The sequence below is a fragment of the Petaurus breviceps genome, unplaced genomic scaffold (assembly GCF_028583685.1).
Source record: "Petaurus breviceps papuanus isolate PSGF00001 unplaced genomic scaffold, PetGlider_PUasm1.0 90825, whole genome shotgun sequence".
In the NCBI taxonomy this organism is placed as follows: Eukaryota; Metazoa; Chordata; class Mammalia; order Diprotodontia; family Petauridae; genus Petaurus; species Petaurus breviceps.
The window spans coordinates 20559374-20587325 of record NW_027187353.1 but is presented as its reverse complement, the minus strand read 5'-3'; the positions used below and the strand labels follow the sequence as shown (position 1 = coordinate 20587325).

General features: G+C 45.4%; 2 protein-coding genes across 6 annotated transcripts in view; both read right to left on the bottom strand.

Moving 5' to 3' along the window:
* Positions 1–19513, bottom strand: part of PPA1 (inorganic pyrophosphatase 1) — a 153964-nt gene extending 134451 nt beyond the window's left edge. The window contains exon 1 of the mRNA XM_069071450.1: positions 19510–19513. The gene's annotated coding sequence lies outside the window, so the exon portion shown is untranslated. The remainder of the gene's footprint in view (positions 1–19509) is intronic.
* Positions 1–27952, bottom strand: part of LRRC20 (leucine rich repeat containing 20) — a 96267-nt gene that overhangs the window by 52894 nt on the left and 15421 nt on the right. For all 5 annotated transcript variants that reach the window (XM_069071453.1, XM_069071454.1, XM_069071456.1 and 2 more), the window contains exon 3: positions 8481–8630. In XM_069071453.1, coding sequence (XP_068927554.1) covers positions 8481–8630 — 150 coding nt within the window. The remainder of the gene's footprint in view (positions 1–8480; positions 8631–27952) is intronic.

The window sequence follows — 27952 nt, the reverse complement described above, 5'->3', positions numbered from 1 at the left end:
GTCTGGGGCTCCAGGAGGCACCATGGTGCACAGAATGCCCAGCCTGGAGTCAGTAATACAGCTTCAAGCTCTTACTAGTTTGTGTGAACCTGGGCAAGTCACTTAAGCCTGCTTGCCTCAGTTTCCTCATCTGCAAAATGAGCCAGAGAATGAAATGGCAAACCACTGCAGTTTTCTTTGCCAAGAAAACCCCAAATGGGTTTCCATTTCAACTGAAACAACTCAACAATAACCACTGAATTACTGTGTAGAATTTAGTGACAAGCTAAGTCGAATAAACTTACATGATTTTCTACCCTTTTTTTTTTTTGCCTTTTTGGAGGACAACTGGGGTTAAGTAACTTGCCCAAGGTTACATGGCTAGTTTTTTTTGTGTGGGTGTCAAGTGTCTGAGGCCAGAACCGAACTCGGGTCCTCCTGACTCCGGGGCTGGCGCTTTACTCACTGTGCCACCTAGCCGCCCCTTCTACCCCTTTTCTAACAAGAATACGTGACAGACCTCTGTAAGGTGAGGGCTTGCCCAGGGATAGGGGACAATAGTGCCAAAACAAGTGTGGGGAAAAGCAGCCCCAGGCCCATTCTGATCCCCTTTAGAAATCAGCATCCTACCTGGAATAAGCTCCACCCAGATATAGCCCTTCCGAACTGAGAATCTATCAGAACTGACTTCTCTAGTTACAAAAAACCTGTCTTTAAAAGGCCCAGCTCAGCCCCAGCTCTGGGCTTCAGCCCACACATTGGCTGTGCTTCGTAAGTTATGAGAAATTCCTTTTTGCCTCACTTTCCTGAGCTTGCCTGATTGATTAGGGTGAAGCCCTAACAGAGATTTTCCTTTCAATGCTTCCAACTTATTTTCTGCCCCTATACAACAGGGACAATGGTATCTTCTTCCCTCAGACTGTGAAAATAAAACAGACAGCACTTCGATTCTATTGATATTTATTAACTTTTTGCCATACAGACTTCCCCATGGGCCCTCCCCAACGAGCAGGTAATTGCTTTAGTTTTTTTTTCTGTTTTTATTTTTTGATTTTTTTTTGCTTTTTGGAGGGGGAAGGCAGGGCAATTGGGGTTAAGTGACTTGCCCAAGGTCACATGGCTAGTGTTAAGTGCCTGTGCTCTGATTTGAACTCAGGTCCTCCTGACTCCAGGGCCAGTGCTCTGTTCACTGCACCACCTAGCTGCCCCAGGTAATTGCTTTAGAAGTAGGGATTATTTCCTTCTTTTGTGTCTCTAGACCCTGGCACCCAGGAGGTGATTGATACTTGACTGATTGATGGAAATCCATTTTACTTTACTACACATATTTAATAGGATTTTTTTTCTTCTTTTTGTGTTTCCAATAAAGAGAGGATAGATGGGAGAGAAAAATAAGTACTTGTTAATTGAAAAAAAACTTAGTTAAAAAAGAAAAAGAAGAGGCCTTTAGAGCTATTCTTCTCATTATATGGCATAGCTAAGACTGCCCTGGGAGTCCTACTGAGACAGGCAGCCTGGATTAGAGGAAAGAACATGGCCTATGAGACTGGAAGCCCAGGGCTTTCTACACACAATCACATCTGATCCTCATCCTCACAACTTTACATGGAAAATTACCATCAATGTTCCAGTGTGTTCCAATGGAAAGACAATGGGGTTTGGGTTTCAATCCTGCTTCTGTCATTTCTTGTGTGACCTTGGGCAAGTCACTTCCCCTACGGGCCTCAGTTTCCTCATCTATTAAATGAGGGAGGTGGATCAGATGGGCTCTAAGATCTCTTACAGCTGCAGAGCTAGGATCCCAGAGCTGGTTGTAACGAGGGCCACAAGAACCGGGCAGAAAGGAGAAATTTGAGCCAACAAATGAACAGGCATTTCTTAGGGCTTAGGTCAAGCACTGAGGGTACAAAGAAAGGGACAGAGTCCGTTGCCTCAAAGAGTTTGTAATTTAACGGGGAGACAGCCAGCATGTGAAAAACTACATACAAACAAGAATAAGCCAGAGGCTCTCTGAGAGGAAGGCATGAGCATTCAGGGGAGCTAAGCAAGGCTTCTCCCAAAGCTGGGGCCTCAGCTGAGACCTGGAGGAAGAGCTGGAGAAGTCAGAGGGTACAAGTTATAATCAGACACAGAAGTCAAGTCAGACTAGGGCATCAGGATGAGTCACTGGGACGCCACAAGAAGGCTAAGGCCATGGAGGGGGGACCATCATTAGGCTCCAAGGGTTCCCCATTGTGAAAGCCTGGAGACACTGGCTGAAACAAGCTGAGATATGGGTCTGGGCCGACAAACTATAGACACAACCCTGTAAGCCAGACAAGGAAAGAGGGAAACCAAGACCCTCCAGATGTTGCTGATGGCCAGTGATTAACGCTCAAAGCCAAGAGGCCACTGTCACCTCCCAGTGACATGTTACTCAGCCTTACTCAACACTGGCAGTTAGATGGGCTTCCCTGCTCCCGGGTTTGGCCAGCAAGTTGTGTAACTCACCAGAACCAGGGAGAGAAAGTCATCCACACTGCTTTGCTTGGCCAGATGAAAGAGAAACGTAAGGTACGGAAGCCTCTGAAAGGAAGGCCAGGTGTGCTAAGTAACCACTTCATGGAGAATTTCCAGAGGTAGCTAGGCCCACGCTGTTAATGGCCCATCCTGTCCAAAAAACCTCTTTTGCATTTTAGCAAGAGAGGTTAAAAAGTAAAATACATTCATCTGTTTGTCTGCCTTTTATTTCACAGACAAAGAGATTCTGGGGAGCAGATTTCATCCACGACTGGAGTCCTGAATCAGACAAATCTCCCATGGTGCTTACAAACACTAGCACACTACCCACAAGGGCCTAGGGCAGGGCTTCTTACATTTCTTCCACTCTGACCCCTCAGTGCTTCTTAAAGTGAGGGTCTCGACCTCCGACCCACAGAGGGCTGGGCCTGGCATCAGGGCCTGGCTCGACACCTCACTAGCTGTGAGGCACACAAAGGCCCATCCTCACCTAACCTGCCTGAGCCTCAGCTTCCTCCTCTGTAAAATGGAGGGATATCAACTCTTGCAAACAACCCACAAACCGCCATCCCCTAAGCGCTTGGTAAACCTTCAAGATCTGTAGAAATGGGTGTGATTATTCGGCCCACAGCTTCCTACCATGAAAAGGACACTGTCCTGGCCAGGGCTCCCACCACATTCTTGTGCAGATGAGGAGGGCTTGCTTGCTGAAACTGAAATGGGGGGAGCAGTTCCTGCTCTGTGCTACCATGTGTAGGGGGGTGTCTGAGCAAGCAGAGATGCTAACATCCATCAACCAAGCCTTTGCTATTCACCTACACTGGGGGAGGCACTCTAGAGAAAGAAACAGAAACAAACACTACTCTGAGCACATTCATGACCACATGTGAGAGGCTGCAAGGAGTAGAAGGACAAGGCACCCAAACCACAACGTGGCTGGTGAAGGGCAAGGAGCTGAGAAGAGGTGGGGAGATCCCACAAACTTCCTACAGAAAGCAGTGTCCAGGCAAAGCCTTGAAGGAAGAGATTCTATGAGGCAGGCAGAAGGAGGGAAGGCTCTGAATGCCAAAGAGAATTTGTATATGGAGTCCTAAAGATAACAGGGTGCCAACGAGATTCACTGAACAGGGAGTTGGGCAACTGAGGGGAGAGAAAAGTGAGGCAGGCAGAGCCAAGGGCAGGTCACTGCCAGGGTGCAGGCCCGAGGAGACAGCAGCAGCTGTGTGAGTAAAAGAAAGGGAAAAATGTGGAAGAGACAACGGCTGGCGCTTATATGGGGGAGCATCGATCGGGGCCTGCCGGGGGCCAAGCACTGGCTGGGCTCTTTACAAATATCATCTCACTGGATCCTCACAGCAACCCTGGGCAGTAGAGGCTCTTCTTCTCATCCCCACTTAACAGCTGAGGAAACTGAGGCCAAGAGAGAGTAGATGACGCGTTGTAGCAGTAAGTCCCTGAGGCTGGGTTTGTGGTCCTGACTCCAGACCCAGCCTCTGCCCACTGAGGAAGACAGTTAAGTCAGTGATCTGTCCAGAGTCACACAGTCACTGAGTCCTCGGGCCTTCCTGACTCCAGCCTCTATCCCTCTATCCAGCTCCTGCTTTGCTATTGTGAAGATAAAAAAGCAAGACCTGACAAAGGGCTGGCTCAGAGGGTAAGGGGGAGCTGAGGCAAGTGCAACTTGACACTGAGATTTCAAGCATCAGTGACAGAAATAAGGCAACAGCCTGGACAGCCATAAGGAAAGTTAAGAAGGAGTATCTTGGGGATAAAGATAATGAATTCTGTTTGGGACAAGTTAGTGTAAGATGGCTCTCCGACATCCAGAATATACAAGCCAGTATGTCCAAAAACCGCTGGGGAAGTGAACCTGGAACTCGGGAGAGAGCATAGGTCTGGACGTGTAGGCCTGAAAATCAGCTGCACAGAGACAATAATGGAGTCTGGGAGGGCTGACAAGCTGACCAAGTGAGAGGGCATGGAGGAAGCAGAGGAGGAAGCTGAGCACAGAGCTTCAAGAACACCTCATGTTAGTGGGCAGAGCTGACCGAGCAAGAACTAAAGATTCAGAACTGGAAGGGGTCTTAGAGACCACTCTACAGATGATAAAACTGAAGCCCAGAGAGGAGAGATGACTTGCCCAAGGTCACAGAGTTAGCCAGTGACCACAGCTAGGATTTAAACTGATACCATCCAACTCTGACTTCAAAGTGCTTGCGCAGAGGCAAAAACAGGTACCACAATCATTTCATACATAAATGTCCCCACAGAGGAACAGTTTACCTGTCAGATCTATGACCCAACTAAAGACAGAGAGCATTATGAAAAGCAAAATGGATAATTCTGATTACATTAAATTAGAAAGGTTTTGCACAAACAAAGCCAATGCAACCAAGATTAGAAGGAAAGCAGAAAGCTGGGAAATAATTTTTATAGCCAGTGTTTCTGATAATGGCTTCAGTTCTAAAATATATAGAGAACTAAGTCATATTTATAATAATACAAGTCATTCTCCAATTAGTAAATGGTCAAAAGATTTATGAACAGGCGGTTTTCAGATGAAGAAATTAAAGCTATCTATAGCCATATAATAGAATACTTTAAATCCCTATTGATTAGAGAAATACAAATTAAAACAACTCTAAAGTACTATCTCACACCCATCACATTGGCTAATATGAAAGAAAAGGAAAATTATAAATCTTGGTGACGATATGGGAGAACTGGAATACTAATGGACTGTTTGTGGAGTTGTGAACTGATTCAACCATTCTGGGAGGCAATTTGGAACTATGCCAAAGGGCTATAAAATTGTGCATACCCTTTGATCCAAACATACTACTATTAGGTCTGCATCCCAAAGACATCCAAAAAAAGGAAAAAGGACCTATTTCTACAAAAATATTTATAGCAGCTTTTTTTGGTGGAAAAATATTGGAAATTGAAGGGGTGCCCATAAATTGGGGAATAGCTGAACAAGTTGTGGTAAATGAATGTAATAGAATACTATTATGCTATAAGAAGTGATGAACAGGATGCTTTCAGAACAACCAGGAAAGACTTACATGAACTGATGCTAAGTGAAGTGAGCAGAACCAGGAGAACATTATACAAAGTAACAGCAACATCGTGCAATGATCGACTATGATTGATTTTGCTCTTCTCAGCAATGCTATTATCCAGGACAATTCCAAAAGACTCATGATGGAAAATACTATCCACCTCCAGAGAAAGAACTGTGGAGAATGAATGCAGATCAAAGCAGACTATTTTCACTTTTTGTTTGTTTTTTCTTTCTTGTGTTTTTTTCCCTTTTATTCTGACTCTTCTTTCACAATATGACGAATGTGGAAATATGTTTAATGTGACTGTACATGTATAGCCTATATTGGATTTCTTGCTCTTCTGGGGAGGGGGAGTTGGAAGGGAGGGAGGGAGAAAAATTTGGAACTCTGGATCTTAAAAAGTAAATATTAAAAACTATTTCTACATGTAATTGGAAAAATAAAATACTATTAAATGGGAAAAAAATAATAAGTATCCTGCAGGTCACATAATAACTTAGTTTTTAAAATGCACTCACTGGCAGAATCCGGGTTAACAGCCTCTGTACCAAACAGCCTTGGAGCCAGCTTTCTGTCCCCACCCCCACAGCCTCCCCAGGACCACAGAATGGGCTCCATCCACGTGACTGAGTCCAGGTCCCCACATCCTCCCTTAGCAACACGTGGGTGACCCAACATTTCCAACTGACCACGGATGGGAAAGTGCTCAATCCTCTCATAGCTTTTCCCCCTCACTACTGTCAAAATTGTTTCTCTGGAGAAAGAATCTGATAAATTCATTAATGCTAAGATAATGAGGTTTAATGCTGCCTCTCTCTGGGCCACTGACATTTAAAAAGAGAACAAAGTCCTAAGTCAAAAGAATTAAGCTGTAATTATGGGATTTTAGACATCAGGCAACTATGAGGCAGACACTGACAGGGTGTGTATGAGGAGAGGGCATTCCTGGCACACTCTCCATGATACGAGGTCAGCCTTCACTTTCTTTCAGTTCTCTTCCAGATTTAGAGCCAAAGATCCTGGGTAGGACCTTGAGCAAATAATGTAACCTGTCTTGTCAGTTTCCTCATCTGCGAAATGAATGTGTGTGTGTGTGTGTTTTAGAGGGGGCAGGAGCTAACCCAGAGAGCAGCCTGGTATAATGCAATGACAGCTTTCTCTGGAGTTAAACGCTGTTGTTCAGCTGTGAGCTCTGTGACTCTGTGAACCCATGGACCATATCATGTCAATACTGTCCATGGGGTTTTCTTGGCAAAGAAACTGGAGTGGCTTACCATTTCCATCTCTAGCAGATTAAAGTAAACAGAAGTTAAGTGACTTGCCCAGGGTCACACAGCCCAAGTTGGACTTAGGTCTTTCTGAATCCAGGCCAGCTCCACTGGCCGCTCCTACGTGCATTCTTTGTACATACTTTGTAGTTATTCACCTGTGTGCATGCTCTGTCTTCCCCTAGAGAAAGTAAATTCCTTGTAGGAAGGGGTCACTTAACTCTTGCAGCAGCCTACAGTGCTTGGAACTTGGGAGATAACCACCAAATGTTCGAGAGGTCAGAGTGCTGGCCTTCTGATCAGGAGGACCTGGGGTCCAACCCTGCCTCAGTCATCTAGGAGCTGTATAGCCTGGACACGTCACTTAATCTGTCTTGGCTTTAGTACTTCATCTGCCAATAAGAAGCCCTGGAGTAGATGTCGATAAGGGCCCTGCCCACCCCAAATGCCAAGAACCACCAAGAACCCAGCCCTCTCAGCCCTCCTCCTCATCTCTGCTGCTCCCTACAAACCCACAAGCAAAGCCCAGAATGAGGGGCTCAGATGGCCCTGTCTGAGGACAGAAAAGGTGCAGGCATGGAGCTGAGGGCAGGGGCTGCAGTAAAGCAGAGGACTGGGAGTTGAGACCTGGGTTCCAATCCCAGCCTCCCTTACTCATAAACTTGGCTGCCAGCAGTAGGAGAAGGCTACGTTCACCCCAATCCCCAAAAAGCAGTGGTGAACTCAAATGGGGGAGGCAGAAAAACGAGACTGAGAGAAGTAGAGAAAGCAGGGCCTCCATGTCAGGCCTCCACAGTGCCAGGTTCATTCAAGTCTAAGATATGACTTGAAGCTCAATCATCACAAGGGCCGAGGCCCCTCCAGAGGGACCTTCAGCAGCACCAACTCAGACAGCCGAGGAGAAGCCTTGACATCACTCCCTCCTGGAGGGTCCGATGCTGCCCTGAGGGGCCCCACACAAGCCAAATCCCTTGGTCCACAGAAGCCAAGGACAGGTGTACAGCACAATCTGTGTGGACTCTGGCGTGGACTAAAACCATGGGTGCACCAATCTTAGGGGCAAGAGGTCAGGATGGCTGGGTAACCCCTGGCAGGATACTGAACCTACCTGCAAAATGAAGACCATAACAGCACCTCCTCCTCAAAACTGTTGTGAGGATCAAATGAGGCAGGATGCTAGAGTACTTTGGAAGGGGGGCTGCCAGTGAACCCCCACAGTGCACACAGATCAAGCCTAGGCCCTTCCTATCCCATCCTCTGGGGTGGCCACCCTAACCAGCACCTCCCCTTCCCCATCTTGTGGAGACCATAATCACAGGATCAGAGTCTGAAAGTCTTAAGGGGCCTCTCAGGTCATGGAATCCAACCCCCTCATTTGATAACCCAGGAAACTGAAGTTCAATGACTGACAAACTGCTTGCCTTGGGGGTGGGGAGGAAGAGAATTTGGAATTCAAACTTTAAAAAAAATGACTATCAAATTTTTTTACATGTAATTGGGAAATATTTAACAAAATAAAGATAATTTTTAAAAATGTTGATTGACTGATTGTAGTGGTCTACCCAAGGTCACCCTGAGCCTGGCCCTGAGACACTGGAACTCCTGACATGCTACCCCAAAAGGAGATGCGGATCCCCCTCTTTCCCAGCCTCAGTGTCTGGGTGCCTACCTCGGAGCTGGCTGAATGTGGTCATGAACTTGCTGGAGAGGGCCTGCAGCTCGTTGTTGGCCAAGATGATGAGGTGGATGCGCCCGGCAACATTTCGCAGCACTTTGTAGATCCCGACGGGGAAGGAGACGAGCTTACACTCAGCCAAGTCTGCAGTGGGAGGACAGGGAGGAGACGGAGTCACGGAGCCGTGGCTGAGCACAGAGCAAGCCCCCCATGCACACCCCCTTCCCTCCCTCTATCTGGGGCCCCGATGGCCTGGGTCACACCAGCACAGACAGCAGGGCCAGGACGAGAGCCCAGGGGCAGACAGCAGGCCTGGGTCACATTCGGCCTCAGGAGAAGAATGCCTTAAAAAGCCAAATTTGTCAGATGGAAAAAGAATCTCAAAAGCTCAATTGGGAGAATCATGGCTTCAGAATTAGACTGGAGCAAATGGAAGCTAATGACTTTATGAGAAACCAAGATGCTGTTAAACAGATTCAAACAAATGAAAGAATAGAAGGCAATGTGAAATATCTCATGGGAAAAACCACTGACCTGGAAAATAGATCCAGGAGAGAGAATTTAAAAATTATTGGACTGTCTGAGAGCCATGACCAAAGTAAGAGCCTGGAAAGCATCCTCCAGGAAGTTCTCAAAGAAAACTGCCCTGATGTTTTAGAATCAGAGGGCAAAATAGAGGTTGAAAGAATCCACCAATCACCTGCTGAAAAAGATCCCAAAAAGAAAACTCCTAGGAATATTATAGCCAGGTCCCAGAATTCCCAGATTAAGGAGAGAATATTACAAGCAGCCAGGAAGAAACAATTTGAATATTGTGGAAACACAATCAGGATAACCCAGGATCTGGCAGCTTCTACACCAAGGGACCGAAGGGCTTGGAATATGATATTCCGGAGGACAAAGGAGCTGGGATTAAAACAAAGAGTCACCTACCCAGCAAAACTGACTATCATGTTTCAGGGGAAAATATGGTCATTCTGTGGAATAGAGGACTTTCAAGCATTCTTAATGGAAAAACCAGAGTTGAACAGAAAATATGACATTCAGATACAAGAAGCAAGAGAATCATGAAAAGGTAAACAGGGAAAAGAAATCATAAGGAACTTAACAAAGTTGAACTATTAACATTCCTACATGGAAAAACAATAATTGTAACTTATAAAACTTTTCTCAGTAGTTGAAGGGAATAGGAATATATATATATATATATGTCTATATATGAGGGTATATGGGCATATGAATACATATGTGAATGTGTGTATATATGTTTACAGGTATACATAGATAGAGGGCACAGGTCCAATTTAACAGGAAGGGATGATACTTAAAAGGTGAAATTAAGAGGTGAGAGAGGAATATAATGAGAGGAGATGGGGAGAGACAGAATGGGGTTAACTATCTCATACAGAAGAGGCAAGAGGAAATGGTTACAATGGAGGGGAAGAATAGGAAGGCAAAAGGGAATGGGTAAACCTTATTCCCATTGAATTTGGCTTGAGGAGGGAATGAAATACATACTAAATAGGGTATCTCACCCTACAGGAGAGTAGGGGGGATGGGGATGAGAGGGGGGATGATGGAAGGGAGGGCAGGCTGGGGGGAGGGAAGTTGGAAGCACCCACTTTTGAAAAGGGATGGGATCAAAGTAGAGAACAGAACAAGTGAGAGGTGGGATAGGAGAGAGGGAAATATAGTCAGTCTTTTATAATGTATTTACTATGTTATTGTTTTGCATTAGCCACACATGTACATCCTATACTGAACTGCTTATCTTCCCAGTAAGGGAAATTGCATTCTTTGTATTCAGTACAACGTCCAACATTTACCCCTACTGAATCTTAAGTCACAACATTTAGCCCAACATCAAGGCCTTTCTGGACCCACTATGTCAGCTCTTCTTTCCAGCACTGTGTTATCTACAAATCTGATGGACATACCATGTATGCCTTTATCTAAGTCAGTGGTACAAATGTTAAATGGTATAAGGCCAAGCATAGATCCCTAAGGCACTCCACTGGAGACCTCCTATCACACTGACACCAAACCATCTTTGAGTCCAGCCATACAACCCATCCTGAAGCCAAAAGATTCTATGATTGTTTCATCTATTTCTCTCCATTTTCTCCACAAGAATAATAGAAAATACTTTATCAAAAGCTTTTCTATAATCTAAGTAAATCACATCCACAACATTCTCCTCATTTACTAATTTGTTAATCCTGTCCCAAAACTGTCTACAGTGGCAAAGAAATGCCAATCAATGCATATCCACATTTCTAGCACAATCTGATCTTGATGCAATTATGTGCCCTTGGTAATCAACATTTGACCTTTCTAGATGTTCATCCCCCATCTCTTTAATGATCTGGTCTAGGCATCAAAGTCAAGTTGCTGGCAAACATGAGACTAAACTGGAATGTCAAATGAATGGAAAAACAGGTAGGCCCAAGTTGACTGGAACAGAGAATGCATAAAGGGGATTAATGAGAAAGGAGTCAGATAGTGAATGGCTCTAAGTCCCAAGCTTAACTATCATGAACAATCTTGGCCACAGAGAAAAGATGAAGAAATATACCTGCCAAAGCAGGCACATTAATATGCTGTTGGGGAACCATGAATTTGGTCTGCCATTCTATTTTTCCCTTTTTTTTCAATTTTTAAACATTTTTATTTAAAGTTTTGAGTTTCAAATTCTATTCTATTCCTCCCTCTATCCTTCCCTCTCCTTCCCACCCAGCTGGCAAGCAATCAGACATAGTAGGTTATACACGTGCAATCATGTATAACATTTCCATATTAGTCATTTTGTATATGACTCAAAAGAAAAAAAAGAAAGAAAGAAAGTAAAAATTAGCATGCTTCAGTCTGTATTCAAACAAATCAGTTCCTTCTCTGGAAGCATACAGTATGCTTCGTCATTAGTCCTTTGGGATTGTCCTGGATCACTGTATTGCTGAGAAGAGCTAAGTCATTCACAGTTCTTCATTGAACAGTATTGCTGTTATATTCTCCTGGTTCTGTTCACTTAACATGCATACATCAGTTCATCTAAGACTTTCCTGGTTTTTCTGAGATCACCTTGCTCATTATTTCTTATAGCATAATAATATTCAATCACAATCATATACCACAGCTCATTTAGCCATTCCCTAATTGATAAGCATCCCTTAATTTCCAATTCTTAGCCACCACAAAAGGAGCTGCTATAAATATTTTTTGTACGAATAGGTCCTTTTCCCTTTTTTTGTTAATCTCTTTAGGATACAAATCTATCAGCAGTATTGTTGGATCAAAGGGTATGCAGTTTTATAGCCCTCTGGCCATAGTTCTAAACTATGCTCTCCAGAATGGTTGGATCAGTTCACAACTCCACCAACAGTGCATTAGTGTCCCACTTTTATCACATCTTCTCCAACATCCAACATTTTTGGCCTGCCATTCTTAAAAGCACTTTGAAACTATGCCTCCAAGTCACCAAACAGTGCAAACTGTTTGACCCAGAGATACCACTTCCAGGTCTATACCTCAAAGAGATTAAGCAAAGAGGAAAGGGGTCTCTATATATGAAACTATTGATAGCACCTCTTTTTTTTTTAAGCAATTGGGGTTAAGTAACTTGCTCAAGGTTACATGGTCAGTTATTTTTGTGTGGGTGCCGAGTATCTGCGACTGGAACCGATCCCGGGTCTCCCAATGCCAGGGCGGACGCTCTTACTCACTGCACCACCTGGCTGCCCCCAAGCAATTGGGGTTAAGTAACTTGCTCAAGGTTATACGGCCAGTTACTTTTTTGTGTGGGTGTTAAGTATCTGAGGCGGGAACCAATCCCAGGTCTCCCAACACTGAGGCTGGCGCTCTTACTCACTGCACCACCTGGCCACCCCAATAGCACCTTTTTTAACAGTTGCAAAGAACTAAAAATTAACAGAGTGCTCATCAACTGATGAATGGATAAACAAACCATAGCATATGGATGTCATGGAATATTATTGCACTATAAGAACTAATGAGGGGCAGCTAGGTGTCACAGTGAATAGAGCACTGGCCCTGGAGTGAGGAGGATCTGAGTTCAAATCCGGCCTCAGACACTTAACACAAAAACTAGCAGTGTGACCTTGGGTAAGTCACTTAACCCCAATTGCCCTCCCCCCCCCAAAAAGGCAGAAAAAAAAAAAAGAACTAATCAAAGCAATAGCTTCAGAGAAGCCTGGTAAGACTTGTATGAACTGATACAGAGTAAAGTGAGAAGAACTAGGAGAAAAATGTGTACAGTAACATTATAAATATACAAAATATATAATAATAATTATATATACTATATGTAATATAGTATATTATATAGTATATAATAACATACTATATAATATATAATAATTATATATCATAATCACATATTACATAATAAATATACAATAACATTATAAAGATAATCGCCCTTAAAAGACTTGTGAACTCTGATCAGTACAATGACCAACCACAATTCCTGAGGACTAATGGTGAACCATGCTATCCATCTCCCGAAAGAAAGGTTACAGATGTAGAAAGAGACAAACATTTTTGAACATGACCAATGTGGGAATTTGTTTTGCCTGAATATCCATATTTGTTACAATGGTGTTTTTTACCCCCAATGGCAGGGGGAGGCATGAGGGAAAGAAAATAAACTTTTGTTAACTGAAAAAAAAAAAGTTACATAAAAAAGGAAATATACCTCCCCTGTTTCATTAGTGAAATGGGGGGTTTTGGGTACAGGACATTGTTTATACTGTTATCATGGTTGCATGTGTAAGGTGTTATGTGAGATTTCTGTATGTTGTATTCATGCCTGCTTTCATTCTTTTGATCACTGGTGGAGCTGAACACCAGCTGGTAAACAAGCCTCTCGCAGGCCATGAAATTTTTGTCATTAACACTGTTAGTAAAACCACCCCCAGCCTCCTCTTCCTTCATTGTCTGTTTTCAAGCAAGTAACAACTATCTTTGCTATTGTTCAGTTGTGTCTGACTAGTGACCCCATTTGGGGCTTTCTTGGCAGAGATACTAGAGTGGTTTGCCATTTCCTTCTCCAGCTCATTTTAAAGGTAAGGAAACAGGGGTAAACAGAGTTAAGTCACACAGCTAATAAGTATCTGAAGCCAGATTTGAACTTGGGAAAATGAATCTTCCTGACTCCAGGCCTGGTTCTCTATCTACTGAGCGACCTAGCACTAATTCTTTACAAGGTCTTTTGCTAGGCACTGAGGCTACAGATATAGGAGACACACACACATAAGTGTATACACAAATGTCTGGTCCCTGTCCTCAGGGAGATCACCACTGTGAAAACAGGATTCCAGGCTTATCCTTTTCTGTTGCACTTCTAGAGCAGGTGTTCTTAACGTGGGGTCTACACACCTCCAAGTAGTCTGTGGATAGATTTCAGGGGGTCTGTAAACTTGGTCAAAAAACAAATTATATCTTTATTTTCACTAACCTCTAACTGAAAATAAGCATTTCCTTCAGTTATGAATGTAGGGAACAAGCCATACTTCTAAGAAGGGGTCCACAGGCTTTATCAGACTACCAAAGGGAGCCAGGACACAAAAAAAGGATAAGAATTACTATTCTAGAACTTAGTATTACTGCAAGAAGCTATGGGTAGATTGGAAATTGCTACCTTGTCCTTCCCATGGAAAACTTTGCCATCTTTAGGCCGAACAATGGAAAACAGCTGCTCAATCTACTGGAATCATATTTTTCTAATATGTTGCTTACTTCTAGAACATTTCAACTAGTCCCAAAACTCTATGCTACCTTCATTTGCTTTTAAAAATTTTCTTGATCTAATGTGAAAAAAAAGTTCATATATGCCTATCTTTGAGAAGAGATTGACACTGGGACCCATTTGTGTGTCTATGGTTTAGCTCCTTCTTTGCAGCTACAAGAAATAAAGGCATAGGGTCGGACAAGGAGCACAGATAACAGCCGCTGAAGGAGCCCAGAAATCCAAGCTCCCACTTTGGGTTAGGGTAGTTGGAGACATCCTGGAGGGCTCAGGACTCTGCATGTAGAGTGCAGAGCTCAATTCTAGGTACCACATTTCAAAAGGCCACTGACAAACTAGAGTGCACAGTAATGAGCCTAGAACAACGTCATGAGAGGAGCTGAGTCACAAACTATCTGAGCTGAAATGAACACGGCACTCTTGGGTGTGACTTTAGAACACAAAATGTCAGCATCAGAAGGGCCTTCGGGATGCAGACTGTCAGAGCCAAAAGGGCACTTAGAACACGGAATACAGAATGTCAGGGTTGGAAGGGACCTTAAGAAATGATAAATTCCACACCCTTCATTCGACAGAAGAGGCAACTAAGGCACAGGAAAATTAAGTGATCTGCCCACAACCGCATAGGTAGCAAACCCAGAATTAAAACTCAGGTGCTTTGCCAGTCTAGTACTTTTTCCTCTATTTTTTTTGTTGTTCAGTCGTGTCCAAGTCTTCATAGTCCCATTTGGAAATCTCTTGTCAAAGATACTGCAGTGGTTTGCCATTTCCTTCTCCAGCTCATTTTACAGATGAGGAAACTGAGACAGGGTCAGTGACTTGCCTAGGGTCACACTCTTCCTGACTTGAGGTCTGGTACTCGATCTACTATAGCTGCCACATCCCTCTAAAACATCACCTTTTTTCCTTTTCCCACACTAGACTATGTGCTCCTTGGAGATTGGCCCTAGTAGCACAAAGAATAATTATCCTTGTAATTAAAATTATTATTATAGGAAAGGCAAGAGTCAGAGCCTAAGACCTCTAATTACGGCTTCATGTCAATAAAGGAATCTTTCATTGCAGAAGAGCAAGGAGGCTGACAAATGTTATCTCAGTAATCCTAATGACAACCTAATTAAAAGCCACTGCTGGGCTGAGAAGCCACAGCAATTCAGGAAGGAATCAGTAGACTGCTTCTTCAATAAATAAATCTCAGTCTAAATCCTTATGGGGAAGTAATGGAAACAGTAGGGTGGGCCTGGTGCCATGGTTAGCCTCTGGTGGGGTCATTAAGGGCAGGCAGGATGGAGCATGTTTGCACTGAGGATGCTGCGCACATGCCCTCTGAGAAGGTAAAGGCAGAAACAGAGGAACCAGGTATGCCAAAATATTCATGGCAATTCTTATTGTAGCAGAGGCCTAGAAACAAAACGGGTATCTGCTGACTGGAGATGCAAACATCCTGCAGTACACCTGCAACCTAAGAAACAGTGACTAGGAAGGCGTCAGAGAAGCATGAGAAGACTTGCTGAAACCAATGTCAGGTAAAGCACACAGAACCCATGCCCATAACGACCACAAAGCGGAGCGAGGCGATGCAATGACGAATGGGCAGAAGGGAATGAGGGAGAGAGGTGGCAGCTCCCCGCAGCAGCAGAGAGGTGGAGACCGCAGGTGTTCAGTGTCCCATCCATCCTCACCTGGGGTCGATGTTTTGCTACAAAGGAAGTGGGAGTCGGGGTGGGGGCAGAGCTGGAAAAGACTATGATGTAAAAATATAACTAGAAGAACTTCTGCTGAGGAAGGGGTCTGGGCATGGGAGAAAGGGGCAGAAGCTCCTGTTCCATGGCACAAGCCTAGTGAGACAGGAAGGAGAGGCGGTCTGTGGCAGCAGGAGGGCAGGCGGCTCCCTGCCTGGAACCCAGAAACATCATGTCTCTGGGGATGCAGGGTGCCAAGAAAGTATTCATCTGCAAGCAATATTTTAACAGGCCCCCAAGACGAGAAGGGCAGCTAGACGGTGCAATGGATGGAGCACTGGGCTTAGAATCAGTAATTCATCTTCCTGAGTTCAAATCTGCCTTCAGGCACTAGCTATCTGACCCTGGGCACATCAAATTAACCATGTGTCCTCAGTTTCCCTATCTGTAAGATGAGCTGGAGAAGGAAACGGCAAAACCACTCCATTGTCTTTGCCAAGAAAACCTCAAATCGGGTAACAAAGAGTCAGACATGACTAAACATGATTGACAACAACCACATGAGCTTGGGTCAAAGCTATACATTTATATTCCAGGAGAAGCCAATGTTCTCCCTAACCACATAACTTTCCTTCTCAAGGCAGCTCAACAACCCACATTTATGAAGCACCAACTGTGAGCAAGTCCCTATGCTAAGTGCTCAGGATGCACGGCTAGATACTACACAGACCCTGAGCTTCAGGAGCCTGCAAAATGAAGGGAAGAAGGTCAAATATTTGAACAGCTAAGATGGAGGGAAAGGAGCTAAGTACGTAAGTGAGTTCTAAGCAAGGCCCAGTGTGACCTATAAAGGAGGAGGAAAAGTGTTCACTTGGCATCTACTGCCCTAATTGTTGGGGACACCAGAGGAGTCAGCACTTGTGTGGCTACAGAAGGAAGTGACAGAGATGGGGCTGGAGAACACCATTGTAGGGGCAATGCAGGAAGCAAAGGGCTAGATGAAGGAGGTGCTTTGTTCACTCAGCTCCAACCAAGAATGCTCCTGCCTTCAAGGTGGGTTCAAAACTTCTTAGTTCTCGAGCCCCTCTCTCAGACCAGAATCTTCCAAGTGCACTCCTTCCCCTCAAGTACACACTCTGTACAGAATCACACATGAAGAATTACAAAAATACCTTGTGACCCAATAATTACAGAACTGATACTATATCCTAAGAAAGATACTGACCAGAGGGGAAAAAACACATCCATCTAATTTATGGTCTCAGTCTGCCATCTTAAAACAAAAAAGTGGCTGGCCCAAAGTTAGCCAATAGACTGAGCTGCAATGTTTTAAGGATTCTTTGACTGTTACAGAGCCCTGATCTCACAGGTGGAGGTAATCCCCTCCACCCGGTCAGACCAGGCCCCTTCCTCATCTGTACCAATACTGTTACACGGGCTGCCCCCTCTCAAGGGAAGAAGACCTCCCTCTGGTGGGGGTGGAGTGAACCTTAATTGGCAAACATTTACTCGGTGGTGACCATCTGCTGGGACACACTCCACTGTTCCTGCCCCACAATGCTCTAACTCTGCAGCCTGTGAGCCTTTCCCTGGGCTCTGTCCCTTCTCAGCTCCACCTCTTATTCCCTCCGAGATATATCCCCAAAGCCCCCTTCTACATGGAATCTCCCTGACCTCTCCCACTACCACAGCGCCACAGCCCTGCTTCTACATGTCTGTGCTGTCCCTTACTTTGGAAGGTGAGCTCCTCGAGGGCAGGAAACAGCTCCTGCCTTTGTTTGTATCCCCAGCACTCAGCATAGGGCATGGCAGGCACTGAATAAATACTTGCTCTTTGGCTTCTCTATCTAAGAGGGAAAGAAATGAAGGGAAAGGAGGAGCAAAAGGAGAGCTCTCGGGGCCTGAATTCCCCAAACAGCATTGAAACCAGGGAAAAGAAATGAGAGAGTACTGAGGCACAGAGCCGCCAAATGCAAGCCTCTTGCCATTGTGGGGTCCCTTGCTTGCACCAAGCCATCTTTGGCCTAGATACTCAGTCATAGACAATGCATTGCTTCTGATCTCTCCTGCTGGATAGAGGCACTAGTCCAGGAGAGCCTCCCTTCGAAGGCTGGCTCTTGTCGACTCAGATGGAGAGGGGAGCTGTCTGCAAGCAGCAGTCCAGGAGCTGCAGGAGACTGAGCCCCGTACCAGGCAAAGGAAGAATATACAAAGTACAATCTTTTTTTTTTTCCAGGGACCTATAATATGATGAAGGAGGAAGGATGCATCACACATTAAAAAAAAAATTGACCCTTAAGAACACATGGGAAGTCCCTAACTGATAAATGGTCAAAGGATATGAACAGGCAGTTTTTATACAAAGAAATCAAAGCCATATGTATAGCTATATGAAAAAATGCTCTAAATCACTAATGATTAGAGAAATGCAAATTAAAACAACTCAGGTACCACCTCACACCTATCACATTGACTAATATGACAGAGAAGGAAAATGTTGGATATTGGAGGGGATGTGTGAAAATAGGGACACTAATGCACTGTTGGTGAAGTTGTGAACTGATCCAACCATTCTTCAGAGCAATTTGGAACTATGCCCAAAGGGCCATAAAATATATGCATGCCCTTTGATCCACCAATACCACTGCTAGGTCTGTATCCCAAAGAGATTTTAAAAAAGGAAAAGGACCTATTTGTACAAAAATATTTACAAGAGCTCTTTTTGTGGTGGCTAAGAATTAGTAATCTAAGGGATACTCATCAACTGGGGAACGGCGAAGTAAGCTGTGGTAGATGATTGTGATGGAATATTACTATTCTGTAAGAAATGATGAGCAGGGTGATCTTGGAAAAACCTGGAAAGATTTACATGAATTAATGCAAAGTGAAGTGAACAGAACCAGGAGAATGTTGTACACAGCAATAGCAACAGTGTTCTATGAAGAATTGTGAATGACTTGGCTACTCTCAGCAATACAACGATCCAAGCCAACTCCAAAGGACTCATGATGCAGCACACTATCTGCCTCCAGAGGAAAAACCGATATTGTCTGAATACAGGCTGAAGCATGATATTTTTCATTTTCCTTCATTTTCTTTTATTCAAGTCTTCTTGTACATAACAACTAATGTAGAAATGTTTTATATGACTGCATATGTGTAACCTATATCTGATTGATTACTGTCTCAGGGCGAGGGAGGGAGGGACAAAATCTGGAACTCAAAACTTTATATAAAAATGTTTTTTAAAAAAGAATACACAGGGGCGGCCAGGTAGCACAGCAAGTAAGAGCACCGGCTCCAGTGTTGAGAAGACCTGGAGATCAAATCCTGGGCTCAGACACTTAGCACCCACCCAGAAATAACTGGCTGTGTAACCTTGAGCAAGTTACTTAACCCCGATTGCTTAAAAAAAAAAAAAAGAATACACAGGAGGACATTAATGCATTGTTGATGGAGCTGTGAATTAGTACAACCATTAAGCAAAGCAATTTGGAATTATACAAAACGGCTAAAGCACCCTACAGATTCTACTGCTAATCATATACCCCAAGGGGGTCACCAATAAAAAGAAGGTCCCCATGTACACTCAAATATTTAGAACAGCATCTGCTGTGGTAGCAAAGCTCTGAAGGCTTCAGGACCTAGATCCAAGTTCTTTCTTTCCCCACTTAATAGAATTTTATTTTTTCCAATTACATATAAAGACAGCTTTCAACACTGACTTTTATAAAATTTTGAATTTCAAATTTTTTCTCCCTCCCTTCCGCCCTCCCCAAGACAGCATGCAACCTGATACAGACCATATGTGTACAATCATATTAAACACATTTCCATATTAGTCATGTTGTGAAAGAAGAATCAGAACAAAAGGGAAAAACCATGAGAAAGAAAAAAAAGAGAAAATAGTCTGCTTCAATCAGCATGCAGACTCCATAGTTTTTTCTCTGGATGTGGACAGCATTTTTCATCATGAGTCTTTTGGAGTTGTCTTAGATCCTTGCATTGCTGAGAAGAGCTAAGTCTATCAAAGTTGGTCACTGTACAATGTGGCTGTTACTGTGTACAAAGTTGTCTTGGTTCTGCTCACTTGACTCACCATCAGTTCATATAAGTCTCTCCAGTTTTTTCTGAAGTCTGCATGTTCATAATTTCTTACAGCACAATAGTACTCCATTACATTCATATACCACAATTTGTTTAGCCATTCCCCGATTAATGGGCCTCCCCTCCATTTCCAGTTCTTTGCCACCACAAAAAGAGCTGCTATAAATATTTTTGTACATGGTAGATCTTTTCCCCATTTTTATGATCTCTTTGGGATACAGTCCTAGAAGTGGTATTGCTGGGTCAAAGGGTATGCACAGTTTTATAGCATTTTGGGCATAGTTCCAAATTGCTCTCCAGCGTGGTTGGATCAGTTCACAACTCCACCAACAATGCCTTAGTAGAACCCAAGTTCTCAACTCTCAAGTCTATCTATTCATTCTACCACACCACACCAACCTGGTAGTACAGAGGGCAGTCTTTTAGATTTGGAGTCAGGTCTGGTCTCAGACACCATTAGCTGTGTGACCCTGAGCAAGTCACTAAGCCTCTCTCAGTCTCAGTTTCCTCATCTATAAAATGGGGATAATAATAACACCTATCTCACAAGGTTGTTGTGAGGATCAAAGATAATAACTGTAAGGTACTTTGTGAACCTTTAAGCACTATATAAATGACAACAATAATTATTTCATTTAGTTCCTAGATGCAGGGATTATTGGCCTTTTTATGTGTCCTGGGCTCCCCTCTGTTAGTCTGGAGAAGCCTATAAACCCCTTCTCAAGATCATATTTTTAAGTGCATTAAATTCTTTTTAAAACCATAGGATTACCAAGGAAACCGATGACAGTGAAATAGAGTTATCAAAATGTTTTTTAAAACAAGTTCATGGGAATAATCAGAATTCCTACAAATCTATACCATAAAATTAGCATCCTGATGGGGAGTGGGGGGGGGGGGGTTTCTGTTAGAAGAGCATCAAGGCCAGTTGATCCCTCCTGGCTTCTCATGGCAACTCAGGCTCTGTGTCCTCACCCACCTGCCTTCATCTTACAATCACCTCATTACTTGATTTTAATAAGTCTTCCAAAAGACTTCTGAAATCATCTCCGCTTGGCGTAACATTCCCATTCTTCACCAACATCTGCTTTTTTGATGGCACAAAATTACATCCTTGGTTCTTTCTCTCTCAGACAGGATATTTTCATTCTGTGACCACTATGTGATTTTTGCTGTTAGAAAATATCTATTTATCTCTCAGAAACTGCATATTTTCATTCTTCCCTCAACATGTTTATGGATGCTCCAGAATCACCTTGTACTTAGCACATAGTAGGTGGTCCTCAACAAAAGCTTACTGAATGATTAACAGCTATGGGTTTCATGAGGCTTTTTTCCCCCTCAAGCTTCTAGTTCCAAAGGCTGGAGAGACCCACCTGACTAGGAAGTTGGGAGAAGGGTAGACTGGCAGTAGTCTTGGCAATAAAAGTGAGTTAGTGGGAGAGGCTGAAGCTGGGGGAGCCCTGCTAGGCTGACAGCCACAGAAATGGATAAAGAAAACCCCAGAAAACCAAGGAGAAGTCAAAGGTAAATTCCTTCCTTAGGATGACACTCAAAGTGGGCCAAGGTTCACATCCTAGCCTGCCTCCACAGGAATCTCAGAGAATCAGAGGGTATAAGGTAAAAGGGGACTAGAGTACCATCCTTTTACAGAAGAGGGGACTAAGGCTTTTCATAGAGGGGAAGTGACTCACCCAGGGTCACACAGGAAGGAGGCTCACTGAATCCTTGCTCTAGAACTGGAAGGAATCTCAAAGGCCATCTCATGTAAGCCCTTCCCTCTGTAGAGGTCCAGGGAGGTGAGTGGCAGAGCCAGAGTCTGGGCCGAGGTCTCTGCATTTCCAGTCTTGCTGCTGCACTGCAGAGCCTTTTGAACACCCCGTGGAAGAGCATCCTACAAAGTCACAGCCCGTGTCCTGGGATGAGTTTTCAGGATGTGAGGCCAGAGCCCCAATGACAGAAAGAATCTCCACAGATGGGGAAGCCTGTATCCAGTCCCAGAGCAAGGGAGAGTCCCCCAAAGGAGAGCCAGCACCACTCACAAGTTCAGTCTAATCGTCTACACAAGCAGATCAACGCTGTCTAGTGGCCAAGCTAGCACACAGGACTGGATGTGCTACACACAAGTATCTACACCTTGGATGGACGCTGGCCTGGACCACTGAAGAAGGGGAAGCAGAGCACAGGCCAGCAGCCCTTTGGGTAGCTGCACAGGCTTTCGATGGCCCCAAGCTTCTCCCTGAAATAAAGGCCTATCTTTCTGAAATGAATGTTCTGCAGGTGATTACCGCCGGCTCCAAAGAAGCAGCCAGTTTATTCACCAAAGGAAACAAGAAGTATGTCACAAACTGGGATCATGTAGAAGCAGCACAAGGCGTGTCATCAGAAGAAGGTCTTGGGGAAGTGGGGCAATCACGTGAGGAGAGTGAAAGGGCATCAGTGGACAGAGCCCACGTCCCACTGAGCGCCTCTCAATGTCGAGAAAGAGGAGGGAGGCCTCGGCATCAGTAGGGGGGATCTCCCTGTGAAACATGTGCTCGAGGCCTGGAGATGAGTCCAGCAGCCAGCAGTCGTGGCTGGGCTCCATCCCATGATGACAGGCATGGAGCTGCCCACGCAGACTCACTTCTTTACCTCAGTCACACTGGGGCTTTTTGTGTTTTACAGTCTAGAGCAGGGATTCTTGTCTTGAGGGCTACAAGCTGGGGTTTCCTGAATAACTCTATTTCCATATAACTGGCTTCCTTTGTATTTTATCTTATGCTTTTAAAAGCCATGATTCAGAAGCTGCCAGAGCAGTCCTTGACGCAAAAGAGGTTCAGAACCTCTGTAGAGTCTCCAGCCCCTGGAGTCTGCTCCCAGCCATCACTAAAAGTGCTGCTTCTCCTGCTTCTGTTTTCTTAGCTATTAAATGAAGATACTAAGAACCAGTGGTTTTTCCTCCCTGGAAGTGTTCAGGAGGTGGTATCGTCAAGGTCACACAGACAGTAACTGACAGTCACCACCCTGCCTTTCCCCAGGCAAGACTAGAGTTCTCAGGCCTGAAAAGTCTGGCTGCAATGTCTCCTGAGGCTTCAGAATGGAATGAAGGGACAACAAAATCTTTGGGGCAGGCAGGGAATTGAGGGAAAAGCGTGTTTGTGTGTGTGTGAGAGGGGTGTGTGGGTGGGTGTCTGTGGTATGTGTGTGTGAGAGGGGTGTGTGTGTGTGTGTGAGGGGTGTGTGGGTGTGGGTGGGTGTCTGTCTGTGCTGAAGTGCAGACTGAGAGGAAAGGTTCTCCTAGCACAATTCATTCAGAATCCAAGTCACTGAAAGCACTAGCATTCTTCCTTCTGCCTCCTGCCCTGTACTGCCCTTAGGACTTTTTCTCTCTCTGCAATATTCTTTCATTTAAGCTGCCCACACTCCAGGAACCACAGTTGGGGGGGGGGGGGGGGCAGAGGGGCCGGACTCAATTACTTAGGGTGATTAAGACCTTTCAAGCAGCTCAAAGCCTTCCCAGGGGAGTAAGAGGGAACAGAATCCAGCAATTAGGCTCATGTGGCCAGCCTGTACTTTTTTTTTTTTAATTTAAAATTTTTTACGTTCAATTCCAAATTCTCTTCCTCCCCCAATCCCCTCCCTCACCTATTAAGAAGGCAAGAAATGATACCGATTATACATATGAAGTCATGCAAAACATTTCCACATTAGCCATGTTGCAAAAAAAAAAAAAAGCAGCAAGAAAAATAAAGAGAGAAAAAATCCACTTCAGTCCACAGCCAAAGCTCATCAGTTCTCTCTCTGGAGGTGGACAGCATTTCTCATCATGGGTCCTTTGGCATTACTGTGGATTATTTACCGATGAGAGCAGCCAAGTCTCTCACAGTTGATTTTGCCTGGACTTTCCAAAGCCCTCTTTTCCAACCTTCACCCCCCTTCTCCTCCCAAGGCTTCTCAGATGGCTCCTATCTGCTTACAAAATGCCTTGCACACAGCAGATATTTAATAAATGCTTATTGAATTGAACTATATTCAATCCAAACCCTTAACTTTAAAGAGTAGGTACCTAAAGGTCAGAGATGTAAAGTGATTTGTCCAAGGTCACTAAGAGAACCATCCAAACCTTTTAACTCAAAATCAGGCGTCCTTGGCACCAGGCCTCAGTGCCCAGCATGCAAGCATCGGCCCAACCCCCTGCCACCTTGGAGGTCAGGGGCCAGGAGAAAGGGAAATGGATGAGGCTGCAGCAAAATGTCAGGAACTAACTGGAAAAGACCAGAGGCTGGGGAAGATCTCTCCCTGAGCCCCCAGCACTGCCTGCAAATGCTGCCCTGGAGGCAAGGGGCCTCAGCCTTGGCTAGGTTCATCTGAGTTACTTCCTTCCACTCCTAGGTAGAGCTTGAACTTAATCTCCAAACTCAAGGAGGATGTTTTGTGACTAAGCCGGGCAACAAGGTCAAAGGTTTAGACCTTGGAAGAGGACTTAGAGATGAAGAGCCTAGTTAAACTCTCATTTTACAGGAGAGTAAACTGAGGCCTGAGGTGAGAGGGAGAAGTGACCTGTCCAAGGTCATACCAGTAGTGAGCAGCAGAGGGCAAGATGCAGATCCAGGTTTGAATCTAGGCTGTGATCTACACCACATGTGCTGACTTCTGTGGGCCTGTTTCTCCATCTATAAAAAGGCACTGGGTCAGATGAGCTTCTGAGGTATTGTGGTACGGAGGATGATCCTGCTGGTTCCTAGCTGTCTGACCTCATGGGCTCTGGGTTCCTGTCCGGCTCTGGCTCCGCAGCCACTGGGCCCAGAGACAGCTCGCACTGGCACCTCCTTGGCTGAGGGCTGTCTTGGTCAGGTCAGGTCTGGCACTGAACAAGACCCTTCTGGGGAGTCTCAGCTCCCTTTCTACCTCCTTCACCCTAGTCAGCACCTTCCTCCCAGGAGATCAGTCAGTCAGGAAATAAGCATTGATTAGAGGCCCTCCCCGTGTCAGACACCATGATAAGTGTCGAGATTCAAAGAAAGGTAATCCCTGCCCTCAGAAGGTTCCCTCCCAGTCCAACGAGAAAGAAAACACACAAACGACTAGTAGAAACATGCTACATACAAGATAAGCAGTAAGTGGTGAACAGAGGGAAGGCCTCCTCTAGAAGGGACAGGAGGCTTTAGCTGGGACTCGATGAAAGCCAAGGACACCAGGAGGCGGAGACGAGGAATGAGAGCATTCCAGGCGGCCAGTGGAAATGCCCAGAGCTGGGAGGCCAAAGCAATGGTCAGAGAAGAGTCAGGAGCTCAGAGAGGGGAGGGAGAAAGGGGAAGGAACTTAGGCTGGCACAGGTGGGGCCAGCTTGTAAAGGGCTCTGAATGCCAGTCAGGAGTCACTAGAATTCATTTTTCCGGCTTCCCAGAAGTGCACTATGCCTCCCAGGGCCGCTGCCCAAGCATTCCCTCTCAGCCCTGCCACCAATTTGAGACCATCTGGATCTCTGAGATGGAAGGTGGCCTTAAGGCATACTTGAGAGTTTTTAAAGGGACATGCAGTGTGCTCCTACATATGTCTCCCATGAGATAGTGGGCTCTGGTGGGCAGGGACCATCCTCAGCAATGATGCTTAGTGGCTGAGAGAGAACCAAACCTCTGCATGAATGTTAGGAATTTTTCTACCTGGGGGCTAGGAGCTCTTGCGATTGTATTAATAACTTTTCTTCTAAAATAAACTCCAAAAGATACAGAAAGGGATTACCTGGACCCACAGGCCATCATGTAGCTCAGAGTTTTAAAAGGGAGCTAAGTGTGTCACAGGCTGATCAAAATTCCAAAGAGAGGGATGGGGGGAGGAGAGGGGAAGGCAGGGAAAGAGGAAAAGACCATACCCTGAGCTCTGCCCTATTCTTCAAGGAAGGGAGGGCAGATGAGGCAGTAAGGCCCAGAAAAGGAAATCAGATTAGTTAATGTGTCTAAAGTGTCCATAGCTGAATAACCCAGGATCAAAAGATTTAGAGCTAGAAAAGGTCTTAGAAACCAGCTAGTCTGACAGGAACAAGGATGATGGCCAGAGGACAAAGGCATCTGCCCTTGGCCACAGCCAGTATACAGCAGAGCCCCAACCTGAATCCAGCTAACAGAGAGGCAGCCTGGCAGAGCGGAAAGGCCAACAGATGTGGAACCAAAGGGTCCAGGTCCAGGTCCCACTTCTGTCCCTTACTCCCTGTGTGTCCTTGGGAGCATCTCCAAGATGCTGGGGTCTGCCAGGCTTTCTACTACACCACCCTTCTGACATACCTCCTTGAGAGCAGGTCCTGTCTTTCTTTGTACCCTTAGGCCCAGCACAGTCTGGACTGTAGGCAGCCCTCACTAATGCTTGGTGATTGACTGATTACTACTCAGCCCTATTACACAGTGCTCTTTTTAGTCCTCCAGTATGGAAAGCAGGGCCATAGTCAGAGTCAGAGCGTCACTGAGAAGTGTGCAGAGAGAACCCATAAGACGTGACCTGGGGTACTTAGGGATTGAGGATCACAGATGGAGAGCCAGAAGCAAACTCAAGAGGCCATCCATCCCAACCCTACAGACTCTACTTCAAGACTCCAAGGACCCATTATTTTATTCAAGTTTTATCCTGGTGAGTAGAGGGACCCTAACCCTTTAAGGCCTCAGGAAAAGATCTTCATCATCTGTTATCGTTGAAAGCCCCATCTCCCAGCCTGTGATACTCATAAATCTCCCCAAATGTGGCTTCTGTCCTTGGACACAAGAAAGAGCTACTGTCAGGCTAGACACAGAATCTCTCTAGCCTTGGAGGAGCTACGTGGTGGACACTGGCCTTCCAGAGCTCAGGCACCCTGCCCCCTCCCCCGCACCCCAGGAAGGCAACCCAAGTGAGGGGGAAATTTTGGAGCAAAACAGAGAAAAGAAATAAGGCCTATTTCCTTACCCCTTCCCAGTGCTGCGCACAGCAAGCATTCTTGACACACACATAACTTCATCCTTAACATGTGATTCTAGGGTTAGTGATGGTGGGACCACTAAAGACATCCAGCCTCATCCCCTCATCAGAGACCCAGGGAGCTGAAGCAATCTGCTTAATGTCACAGAAGTGGTAAGAGCCAGAAATACTACTGATGACATTTTTCTCATGAAATTCAATCTACATTATACAGGAAATTAAGGCAATGTCATTGCATTTCATAACAGAAGACTATGGTGACAAAGCCCTTCAAGATGCAGAGGGGTGAAGCTCCTTTGGTGAAGCCTGGCTTCCGTGCCAGGGAAGCAGGGGAGGGGGGCTGGGCCAGTACCCTTCCATCACACATGAGGTGCCTGGCTGACTGTGCTTCCCCAAGTGCGGCAGGCTCGGAGGAACAAAGGAGGAGATCTCCTCCCATTTAAAGCTAAGGAAACTGAGGCTCAGAAAGATGAAGGCACTTGAGCATCTAGGCAGCAGCCCAGGGATGGGAGTGCAGGTTCTGCCCTTCCAGTTCCCAATGCTCTCCCCGGGAAGGAGGCCCCAGTGTGCAGAGGCCCATCCTCCCCAGCACCGCTTGGGGGGAAGAGAAAGCAGGCTCACCCAGCTGCAGGGCTGGGGGGGAGGGGGGCTGGCCAGGACCACCTCCTCACTCCCCTGCTGCCGCTCCCCATTCAGTCCCTCCATAGGTTTTGTTGACGGCTGCAATTTTCCAAACGACTAACTAGAACAAGCTTCCTCTGGCTCCAGTCACACTCCAAACTGAATAATGCCCCACGTGCTAACCTGGCCGTGACCAAGCTCGTCTCCTGAGCCCAGTCACCATCAACCCAGCCAAGCTCCCTCGGGCCTCCCTCCCACTAGTGCCTGCCTAGTCTGGCCATCCCAGGGCCTCCAGCAGGGCTTCTTCATCTGAAAGATGAGCAAACCCACACAGGTTCTGTGCCTCTAATGTTCTCCAAGCCTTC